The sequence below is a fragment of the Bufo gargarizans genome, chromosome 10, assembly GCF_014858855.1.
Source record: "Bufo gargarizans isolate SCDJY-AF-19 chromosome 10, ASM1485885v1, whole genome shotgun sequence".
Classification (NCBI taxonomy): domain Eukaryota; kingdom Metazoa; phylum Chordata; class Amphibia; order Anura; family Bufonidae; genus Bufo; species Bufo gargarizans.
Window position 1 is genome coordinate 9819873 of NC_058089.1, and position 12245 is coordinate 9832117.

Below are 12245 nucleotides of genomic sequence, written 5' to 3' on the forward strand. Positions count from 1 at the left end.
AAATCCCGGTATCGTATCGGTACTGGGACAAAAGTATTGATTGGGTATCGAAATTTCGATACCCGCAACAACCCTACGACTAAGCACTTGCTACAGTTGTGTCCAGTCTGGGCTGTTCCCTTCCTGGACTGCAGACAGATACATTTTACCTGCACTGATACATTGTAACGATCAGTGCTGCGGATGTGTTTAACTCGCAGACGGTGGCTGCAGTTGTAACGAACCCTCCATACAGAGGCTTTTGTCCGCAGAATTCGGGATGGATTCTGCGCCAAAAACCATGGGGCGGCCGCATGAAGACCGTCTCCATTGTTTTCAATGGGAGGCCACGCTGTCGGTTATCTTCCATGACTGGACGTGGCCTTTCTTGACTCCACGTCTGCACAGATGCAGCTGGAAGATGCAACCTGCAGTTAGGGGTCATTCAGTGAGGCTCGTCCAAAACTAGGTCCGCATCAAAATCCCGCATGTGAACTAGCCCTTAGGTCTGTACAGATTTTCAGTTACCAGATGGAAGAAGGAATATTTCCATTTGCTGAAAGCTAGCAGAGATCTCAAGACTGGCGAGTCATTGAAACACAATGGGGGTCATTCACAAGTCAGTCTTAGTAGAAAAGCTCTTAATAAGGCCTCATGCACACGGCCTTGTGCAAACAGCAGGTCCGCAATATGCGGGCACCGGCCGCGTGCTCACCGCACCACAATTGAATGGGTCTGCAATCCGGAGCTTGTTCTATTTTTTTTTTGCGGTGTGGACGGATCACGGACCCATTCAAGTTGAATGGGCCTGGATCCGTTGCGGCAGCCGCATGGTTGGTGCCCGTGCATTGGGGACCGGAAATCGCGGTCCCCAATGCACGGAATGGCCGAACAACGGCCGTGTGCAAGAGGCCTAAATGTGATGTCCGGGCACCAGAAACCCATGCCACTTTTTATTTTGGGACATGACCCCGCCCCTTCTGCTAAGCTCCACCCACTTTTCTAGGAATCCTGAAACTCAAAGACGTTGCAAATGTTTAGGTGGTCACATTTGTAAATGACCCCCAAAGCCTATTAAAAAGTTTAAAAAATAACTTTTCATTGCATGATAACTTGCAGCACGTTGCCTTGTCATGATTTGTGAACCAGTACTATACCAGGTCTCTCCAAACCCCTCCCCTGCGCTCATAAGCTCCTCCCTTTCCACGGTCTGAGAATATCCCAGGGGCAGCTGGGGCGGCCTATTGAGGCAGAAATGTCTTGTGGGAGCCGCTGGTTGACTCTGAAGATGAGCGTCGGGGATTAGAGCGAATGGAATGTTAAGTCTCAGCGTCCAGGAGCGAAGAACGCAAAAAATAAATTAAAAATAAGCGCTTCATTAAACCGGATGCCGAGGGTCTAAGAATAGAAAGAGGCGGAGGGGACAGTCATTCCCACAGCAGAGGGTGACGTGACCCCAAATAGCATAGGTGTCTGCAGTCTCAGGCTCTGCCAGGTGCAGGAGGTGGTATGGCGGCACATGAAGTCCCCGCGGCGCCCTGCTGACATATGTGCTGCCATATGGCGATGCTTCTAGGGAGGAATATCCGCAGTAAGGCTGGAATCACACATGCAGTTTTTGGTGCAGGTTCTCGAGCAGAAGCTCAAGTTAATGCATTTTAAAGTCGCTGCACCTGTTTTTCTAGGCACCGTATGACTGTAGTAAAAGGGCATGTAGACTTTTGAAGCCCATTTTTATTGCCCCAGTGCTCCTAAAATGAAATGAAGCAGCATTACAATAGTCTTGTTTAACCACTTCATTACCGGAGTCTTTCCTTACTAGGCCAATTTTTCAGTTTTACTGCAAATAACTACCATTTTTCAGAGTAAAGTGTCAGTGCGTCTTATAGTCCAAATGCTAATGACCACTTTCATTATGGAAGCGGCCATTAACGTGCAGGAGGCGTGGGGAGCGGTGAGGGAAGCACTGCTCCGCTGTATTCACTGTCCCTGGTCTTCTTCTGTGTCCTGATGGCATACAGAGTCAGAACTTAGTGCATGTAGGGACACACAATGACTTGACGCTGTGTAACGTCAGGTCAAAGTGCAGCGCAGGCCAGAAGAAGAGCGGGGAGTGGGGAGTCCTGGATCTGCAGAGTTGGCAGCAGTGCCTGGAGCAAGCAAGGCAAGTTTTTTTTAAATTTCTGATCTGAGATCTGATAGGGGTGCGATCTGAGGCTGATGGGGGTTTTGATCTGAGGCTGATGTGGGTCTGATCTGAGGTCTGATTGAAAAACAAAAAATCTTATTTTCCTCCTCTAAATCCAGGGTGCGTCTTATAGTCCGGTGCATTTTATAATCCGAAAAATACGGTAATTCATTTCTGAGCCAAAGTACATGTATTTGACATTATTTTCCACAGGACATCTTAGACTTTTCTTTTGTGCCGTTAGATCTTGTTACAAAAGATTTCAAGACAAAATATTTGTATTATTTTTTTTATTCTTTAAGAAAGGGCAAAAAAAGGAAAAAAAATACGTGTACGTTTGTATATTTTACACATAGAAAGTCCACTATACAATTGCTAAAACAAATATATTTTTTATTTCATATGTTTAGGAACAAAAAAGGGGGGGAAATGTGTGTACATAGTCTGCTATACTGTTGGTAAAGCTAGTAACTATAGCTATAACTTTTTCATTTTATTTTTTTCACTTTTTGTTATTCATTTTGAATGAATTTATTTAAAAATTTCACCCTTTTTTTTTTTAAAGGGAAAAAAGGGAAGTAACCCGTTCCTGTGCAGGAAGGGGTTAATTCATAGCCTGCAGGCTCACAGTTAATTTTACAGCCAGCAGGGGGCACTGTCACATCAAAAAGAACGCTCCCCTGACAGCTCGTTTGCATTACAGTGCCGCGGATCGCTTTCCACAGCGATGCCATGCAGAGAGACCACTTTGCCTGGATCCTAGATGTGACCGCAGCTTTCTATTGAGAGTCGGGTTACAGTTAAGAGCCCACCGCCACGATGTACTGTATATAGTCATGTGGCAGTAAGCAAAAGGTTACAAATTGCCTACTGTTATTATTTATTGAATGCACTTTTATATCACTACTATATTCCACAGCGCTTTGCAGACATTAGCATCCAACTGTCCCCAATGGGGCTCACAATCTAAGGTCCCGATCAGTCTGTCTTTGGAATGTGGGAGGAAACCGGAGAACCCGGAGGAAACCCACGCAAACACCGGGAGAACATGCAAACTCCATGCAGATGTTGTCCTTGGTCGTATTCAAACCCAGGACCCCAGTGCTAACCACTGAGCCCCTGTTCTTTGTTTACTGTTTATAGACTGTGTCACCATGGTTACAGACTACAAACAAACCCTGTGTAGTCTGGACCTGCAGTCATGTGTCTCCTCTTTGATAATCTGCAGACAGTAGAAGGGAATGAAGATGGAAGACAGTGACGTATGCCAGCAGGGTCAGACTACACACAGTCTGTTTCTGGCTGTATAGCAGGCGTATAATTGTAGGAGTTTTTTTTTTTTAAACTATTTGTAATGTTGCTTTGTTTTTTATTTTAAAAGCATTGGAGCAATAAAATGATGGTTTGTAAAAGTCTACACACCCCCTAATTATGCCTGGAAATTCATATTCTTCTGGTTTACAGTAAAATCGCTGTTAGTTAAAGTATGAGATGGGTTATTTTGTTTGATCTTAATCTCGGGATAATGGTATTGATGAGAGTCACTATTCCATCGTGTTATGATTGGATGCGGCTCTCGGGTAGACAGCAGCCATTGATTTCAGTAAGTGCGAGTGAGATGCATCATGACATCTGTGTCTATAATCAATTATTATTCGTGTCACAGGAATCACCCGAGTGCACAGGGCGTCCACATCCCGCCAGCAATGAAGCCGCTCGTAGGGGAACGCGCCGCTTTGTCTGACTCCTCTAGCTGAACTTTATTGATGTGGTTTGCAGCATGGGCAGACTGGGACCTTTTTCAATTTTTTTCTTTTTTTTTTTTCTTTTGTGCTCCCATGTGCCAGCAATGGAAAAAGAAGCAACTTTGTAAATTTCATTAAAAATATCTTATTTTCTTGTGTCTACAGCTGCTGTTCGCCTGTGCATCTCCATGGTAACAGACTACAAACAAGCCCTGTGCATGCTTACCCTGCTGGCATACTCCCTTCTCTCTGTCCCCTACTTCCTGCAAATATAATTAAAAGGGGTATTCTAGTTAGATTCGGGGATAACTACTAGAATGTGGGGAACCCTACTGATCATGAGAACGGGGCATGCGTGCAGCCGCTCCATTCATTTCTATGGAAATTCCGGTGATAGGTGAGCGCTGTATGCGGCTATCTACAGAATTCCTATAGACACAAATAGTGCAGCCATGCGCATGTACGACCAACCGCTACTTTCATTTCATGGGGACTGCAGGGGCTACAGGGCTCCCGTTCTCGTGATTGGTGGGGTTCCCAGCGGTAGGACACCCACCGATCTAATAGTTATCCCCTATCCCAGCGATGGCTAACCTCCGACACTCCAGCTGTGGTGAAGCTACAACTCCCTGCATGCTCTATTTATTTCTATGGAGTTCTGAAAACAGCCAGGCAAGTGTGCATTTTAGGAGTTGTAGTTTTACCACAGCTGGAGTGCCGGAGGTTAGCCATCACAGCCCTATCCTGTGGATAGGGGATAACTTAATCTAACCAGAACACAACCGTAGCAATATACAGGCACAGACCGTGTGCACACCGAATCACTTGAATGGGTCCGCAATCTGGGAGACACGGTGCAGAACAGAGACTCGGATCAGAAGCCCTTGGAAGCACTATGGAGTGCTTCTGTGGGTTTTCTGTCCTTGCCTCCGCACCGCAAATAAGTAATGCATGCACTACTTTTTTGCGGTGCAGACCGTTGGACGCCATTCAAGTGAATGGGTCAGCTTCCGCAGATGGTGGGCATACGGTCAATGCCCGTGCATTGAGGACGTGTGCATGAGGCCTAACGTTGTGTAGGAATCTTAGAAGGGAGTATGACTGCAGAATCGGACATCACAGGGATTATCGGTAACTGCTGTCTGTTACCATAGAGATGCAGAAAGTCTGCAGAGCAGCTGTAGACACAAAACGGCAGGAAGACTGTTTGCAAAGTTGATTTGATTGATGTATGTTGGATGCAGCATATGCAGAGCATAAAAACAATATGGCTCATGTACTAACATTTTTAGTCAGTTTTTGGCATATAAAAGTTTTAAGACCCTGTTTTGCAACTCTTTAAATGCCTGTGCAACAATATTTTGTCGTATTGGCGTCTTTATGCCGTCCTCACCTCTTGGGAATGAGACAAATCTTTTACGCCTGGAAAAAGAGGAGTGAAAACTCTTCCAGTCAGGGGCTGGAGTAGTTTTTACTTCTGGCGCACGGACTGCCGGAGGCGCACAGACTGCCGGAGGCGCCCCTGATTTATGGTGAGGCGCACACCTCGTTGTAAAATGTGCACATCCTTCAGCTGTGCAGGGGGGGAAACAAAGATCGGCATAAATCGCCGGTCTTTGTAAATGACTCGAATGTGTGGCCCTCAAAATAAAGTGCTGCTGAGGCCTCCATAATGACCAGAAGTTGCATATCAGAAGGAGCAGCACAGAGTGTTTCAGGAAAGGTGTTTGGTTGTGGGGGTATTCATGTGATGATGTCAGAGACTTCGCAGAGACAGTGTCATGATGTGAAGAATAGAGTAGAGGCAAGGGGGAGGTCACAGGACTACCCAGCGAGCGGAAGGAGCATTTTCTTACAGTAACACAGAGTATTTCAGGAGAGGAGTGTGCTGATCTTGTGGAAGGTCACAGCCTGAAAGATACATGGTGGCAGGAGCAGAGCCCCAGCAGCACAGAGTATTTCAGAAGAGGAGTGCGCTGATCTTCTGGGAGGTCAGTGCCTGAGGGTGGACGGAGCAGGTCTGGGGAAGCGTGGTCCTTTCATGTATGTCCTATCTTATACTATTATGTAGAATCACAGGAGCTTTTCTTCTCCCACAGGTCAAGTGTGAAGGCCCGAAGCTGGTCCCATTCTTCAAGGCCACTTGCGTCTACTTTGTCCTGTGGTTGCCGACCTCCAGCCCGTCCTGGTTCAGTGCCCTCATCAAGTGTCTGCCCATATTCTGCCTGTGGGTTTTCCTTCTGGCCCACGGGGTGAACTTCCTCGTCAGCCATGGCAGTGCCAAGAGGATCTTTGCAGGACTAATCTTCTCGGCAGTGGGCGATGCCTTCCTGATTTGGCAGGAACAGGGTTACTTTGTTCATGGTGAGTGAAGCACATCAAACGCCTATTGTACATGGGGCGCTCTCCTCCGCCAGTGGGAACTCAACCCGGCGTTGGCTTTCAGCTCTGGTGACCTGTGGCTCTCAGGCTGCAGCATCTGACTCCATGCAGAATGTAAAGTTCACATCCCTCCACACATCAGCGTTTTACATTTCCCGGATAGATTTGTGCCCGCCATTACTTTCTGTTATCAGCCAGTAAAGGGCGACAGGACGGAGGTTGTTGCTTCATTTCCAGATGACTTTTAGGCCTCATGCGCACAAACGTTTTTTTTTGGTCCGCATCCGAGCCGCAGTTTTTACGGCTCGGGTGCGGACCCATTCACTTCCATGGGGCCGCAAAAGATGCGGACAGCACTCCGTGTGCTGTCCGTTGCTCCGTTCCGAGGCCCCGCTAAAATATAGCATGTCCTATTCTTGCGGACAAGAATAGGTATGTCTACAATGGGCCTTCCGTTCCGCAAATTGCGGAAGGCACACGGGCGGCTTCTGTTTTTTGCGGACCGCAAAAAAACGGAACGGTCGTGTGCATGAGGCTTTAGTCTCAGCTCAATCTGTGGCAGTTCTGGTGCAATCACTTCCAGCAACTGCAGCAAATTCAAATGTCCTATGGTTGCTCCTCCTGGCATTATAGATGAATATAGTTATGTTCTAGCGTGTCCCCCCAATAAGAAGGGCTGATGCTCTCCAGAACTTTGCCTCAGCCCCTTTTGATTTCTCCATTAACAGGATACAGGCTCTGTGCATTGCGTCTGTATTCTGCGGACAGTGCCAGGAGGAGTAGCCTGAGGGTCTTGCATTCCCAACAGCTGCATTGGAATTATCTCAATCCCTCCCGCTGTTAGGATTTATTTACACATCCCTGTCAATCTTAAATCATTTGTTTTCGGTATTTTTTTCATGCAGTTAACCTTTATTTCTTTTTTTGCGTCCGCGACATAACGCCCATCTGACATCTACATACTGCTGCGTCCGCCTTGATTGGCTACTCTGGTCACATGACGTCATATGGATATCATGTCACTATGACCATGCACACACAGACCCCAAAATGAGAATATTTTCTTCTGATGGGACATGTAGCTACCTTCCCTATTCTTCTGCAGTGTGAGCCCTCATACTGTCATATGGCGGTAGTATATAGGCAAGGACAAGGCGGCATTGACTTTTAAAGTATTAAAAAACACGGCTGCTTTCTTTAGGAAAGAGCGCCACATCTATTCACAGGCTTTGCATGGTATTGCAGCTGAGCGCCATTCACTTTTATGGAGCTGCAATACAAGCCTTGAACAGGTGTGGCGCTGTTTTGGAAGAAACACAATTTATGGATGATGAGCCGCAAATCCATTCAGTATTTTGCTGTCCGTGTGTCATCCGTGTTTCACGGACACTGTGCAGCTGAACAATAATTTTCAAAGCATCTCTTCCTAATGATCCTTGAAAAACACAGATGACACGGACAAAATAAAGCATGCTTCAATGCTAAAACCACGGACCGTGGTAAAACACACATTAATCAATGGGTACGTGTGCTGTCCGTGGAGAACACCTAAAGCACACGTATGTGGAACACTGACGTGTCAATGAGGCTTTACTCTAGAAGGTATCTATGAGATATTGGGTATTTAAAGGGGTCCTCCAACCCCTATAATGACCCCCCCTAATACCTGGGCACCTCATATAGGTTATACTTACTCCAGTCCCCGACACCCGCGTCGCTCCTAGGGAGGCTCGCCGTCGCGGACTGCTATTGGCAACACCCCCTCCCCCTTTGCCGGATGATTTGCGCGACGGGGAGATGCAGTGGCTGCCGTGCGGGGGGCAGGAGCGACTCGGGGAGCGGGGTAAGTATAATCTATATGAGGGGCCTGGGCATTGGGGGATCATTATAGGGATTGGATAGCCCCTTTATTTCTGCATGCCAACCTCCTCCTGGCGATCTCGCCATCACTCTGCACGGTGCTGGGAGATTTGCATTGCACACAGCTCTATAGTCTGGGAGCCACAAAGGCCTCATTCACTGGCCTCAGACAGTAAATCCCTTTCTCACGTTTTTTCCCCCTGCACCCATTTATCGCTGTGAATGGACGATGGGAAATATAATTGCTGGCAGAGTGATGGCTGCTCGGCCTGTATGTAGACCCCCCCCCATTTGACATTTTATCATTGTATCTCAGATAATGGTTTCCCTCTGTATAATTAGTATCAGATAACTGGATACAAAAAATGTACATTCCAGGTGAGAATGTATATAAAGAATCATCATTAAATCATCCGCTTCATGGGCGAGAGCCCTAAGCCCGTGCAAGATGAAATACGTGGTTTTACTAATTGTGGCCACGTGGGTCAATAAATAGTTAATTTGCAGACTTGGGGCTTTTGGTCGCCCCATGCAGCAGACACCACGTGGAGTGCAACCCTTAGGCTAGGTTCACACCTGAGCGTTTTACAGCACGTTCCTACACGCTCTAAAACGCTCAACAGGCATAAACCAATGTTCCCCTATGGGCATGGTTCTCACCTGAGCGTTTTACAGCGCGTACGAACGCGCTGTAAAACGCCCTATGCCCCAAGAAGTACAGGAGCTTCTTTGGGGCGTATTGTCGCGCGTATTGTGGCAGTTTTTCATTGGATGCCTCTGTGGTTAAACACAAACGCGCTTACTACGTGCGTTTCCAAAATACAAAAACACGCTTCAAAAAAGCCAGATTAAAACGCCTGTAAAAAGCGCTTATCGAATACGCTCAGGTGTGAACCCAGCCTTAGTGAAGATACAAAGCTCTGAACCTGGACATCCCTCCATTTTCACCCCGGCAGCCCCCCCTGACATGAGCATCGGAGCAGTTCATGCTCCGATGCTCTCCTTTGCCCTGCGCTAAATCGCGCAGGGCAAAGGGAGTTCCGGTGACGTACCGGGGCTCTCCATGGGGCTGACAGGAACCCCGGGGACGTCACCGGCACTGATGGGCGGGATTTGGCTCTGCCCTAGCCAGTAAAACGGCTAGGGCAGAGCTAAAGCCCGCCCCTCAGAGCCGGTGACGTCACCGAACACACTGCTGGGCATGAGATGCTCCGATGCTAGGCTCAGGGGGGCTGCCGGGGTGAAAATAAGGGTATGTCCGGGTTCAGCTCTGAACCTGGACAACCCCTTTAAAGAGATTATCCAGGTTTATGTAAATGAAGTATAATATTTGTATAACGAACAATTCTGCAACTTTCTATTGTACTGTTTTTAAGATCTCTGCTTGCTGTCTGTGAATGGAAACATACTGAGACAAGTGCAGGGCTCATGACAAGAGAGATCTGTACCTGTCCCTATTTCTTTTAGAGCTGGGATCGGCACCCCAGCTGTGGTGTCTACGACTCCCAGTATGCACACTTGTTTAGCTGTTCCTGGAACTCCCATAGAAGTGACTGGAGCAAGCTGGGAGTTGTAGCTTCACCACAGCTGGAGTGACAGACGTTGCATATAGACCACCCTCCATTAGGACTGAGTGCACATGTGGAGTTGCCAGAGTAGTTCGATTGGGGGTTTATCATCGTTCACGTGACCACTGCTGCCAGTCACTGGCCTCAGCAGTCTCATGTCGGTCACGAAAAAAATAACTTTTAGTTATCGTTGCAAAGAGCAGTTTCCCATCTGGAAGGTTTGGTCACCAGTTCATTTGAATAAGCGGCATGTAGTACCACGTTTCTCCTGCAGTGGCCGCTGAAGCGTACAGCCCACCTTTTTAGCTGCCTGATCGGCGGCAATCACCAGGATTACCAGCTGGTTCTCATTTAGAGGAGTTATATTCTGTAAAGTCATATTTTACTGATGTGTGCTTCGCTTTAGGCTTTATGTGTAATTTTAACCCTTTCTTCCCTTCCCTAGGTTTGCTGATGTTTGCCATCACGCACATCCTGTATTCTTCTGCATTTGGGATGAAACCATTGGACCTCCGGACCGGTGCCGTGATGGCCTTTATATCCAGCATTTTATACTCTTTCTTGTACTCTTATCTCTCAGGTCCATTCACCTACTTGGTGGCTGTCTACACCGCTCTCATTGCCTTCATGGGCTGGCGCGCCGTTGCCGGGGTGCAGCTGTGCAATGACCTATGGACATGGACCAAACTGTCAGCATGCATCGGTGCTGTGCTCTTCATAGTGTCTGACCTGACTATCGCGGTCAACAAATTCTGCTTCCCCGTCCCATGCTCCAGAACCATCATAATGGCCACCTATTACACGGCCCAGATGTTGATCTCCTTGTCAGCCGTGGAGTGCAGGGACGAAGATGATTATAGGAAGAAGAAGTGAATCCTTGACTAGTTTGGAAACTTGGGAACATTTCTCCTGGAGAGATATTCATCTCCAGTGCATTGATCGTGATTTTGCTTCTTTGAAGCAGTGACGTCTGCTTCGCCGGTGCCCTTTAAATATGGTTTTATGGTCAGTGTGGCTGCAATGACAGATGCCAGCAATGGTCATCGAGAAGGTCCCCGCTCTTCCTTTGCATTGCTTGAGGCTGGGTCTATGTGAAGCTTCTCAACACTATGTCCTGTATTTCATGCACATCCTATAACTTATGTATTCCAGAGGGCTCTGTTCGGCATCATGGTCCACATCCAGGACACCCTCTCAATGTGCAGGACTTAACCGCTGTATATCTATAGTCCTCAGGCAACGGCATGGACTGAACTTCTGAGACATCCTGGATAAGTATTGATCAGAGCCCTACGGTCAGTCCTAGCCTGGGACTTCTCTGTAATATGACCACTACATACAACAATCTGGTGCTGCTTTTGACCAGTTCAGGAGGCTGTGAGATGTAGCTCATACTGTATGCCGATGAGTCTGACTCTCTTGTATGGGGGTTGTCCTACAACGTTCATTAGAAGATGCAGATTTGACCTGGAAGTGGTGATGAAGTAACTACAGTGTACATGAATATTTTATATATGGCTCCTCAGGGGCGGTGCCAGCTAGAGAGGTTGCTCAGTCCAGAAACCATGCAATGGTGATGTCCCTCGCACTCTGCTGATACTTTAATGGCAGCAATTTGGCCCTGACTTTCTAGCATGTCTTGATTCTGCCTCCCAAAATCTATGAAGACAATGGGTGGGGTATTAGGCAGTGCAGGTGTAGAAGAGCACAACCTGAGAGTCTCATACACTCTCCTGCACCTGGGATGACGCCTCCTGGATGAGACTTCTACCAACCCCATCACTCCCTTTAAAAGCAATTTCAGTCAAAGAAAATTTGCCTGTCTTCAGGTCTATATTTTTGGCATAAGAGGACATAATTCCAGCTGGATTCTTGTCCGTAGGGGGCGGGTTATGGTACTAGCACTGGTTTCGTAATGACGTTAAGGTTGTCAGGACAGTGACTCCCACACTACTCTCGTCACCGTATGGATCAGTCAGCAGGGGGCGACAATGGACACACGAAAAAGAGCTCTACCCGTAGTATTGAGAATGTGACTCTGAGTTCCCTCGTTAAGCTGGGGAGACCGTGTACAATAAAATGACGGTATTTATAGAACCATTTCATTTAAGAATATTTATTGCATCATTGATGTTAATATCTGGTAAAGGGTTTCTACGGAATTAGAAAAACATGGCTGCTTTCTTTTGCAAACAGTGCCACACCTGTCAGTAGGTGGTGTGTGGTATTGCAGCTCTGATCCTTTGATGTGAATGGGGCTGTGTTACAATGCCACGCACAACCTGTTGACATGTGTAGCACTGTCTGTGGAAGAGAGCAGCCATGTTTTTCCATTCTTGGACTGGAGAGGAATGCTCCCATCTCAAAGATATGCCATAAATGTCCGTGTCCCACTTGCCACTTGCTCTTGTCTTACACAGACTTCAGTGGAGAGGGTGAAACTGCTGTTCTCCCAATAAGTGAGGGTCCGAAAGGTCCCTTCACCTATCAGGCATGTATGTCAGATCCTTAAAGGGGACTTGT

At 47.3% G+C, this 12245-nt stretch overlaps 1 protein-coding gene across 1 annotated transcript in view; it reads left to right on the forward strand.

The window, feature by feature from the left end:
- Positions 1 to 11819, forward strand: part of TMEM86A (transmembrane protein 86A) — a 38529-nt gene extending 26710 nt beyond the window's left edge. The window contains exons 2-3 of the mRNA XM_044269939.1: positions 6012 to 6276; positions 10168 to 11819. Of these exons, the coding sequence (XP_044125874.1) occupies positions 6012 to 6276; positions 10168 to 10595 (693 nt within the window). The 3' untranslated portion in view covers positions 10596 to 11819. The remainder of the gene's footprint in view (positions 1 to 6011; positions 6277 to 10167) is intronic.
- Positions 11820 to 12245: the final 426 nt, after the last annotated feature.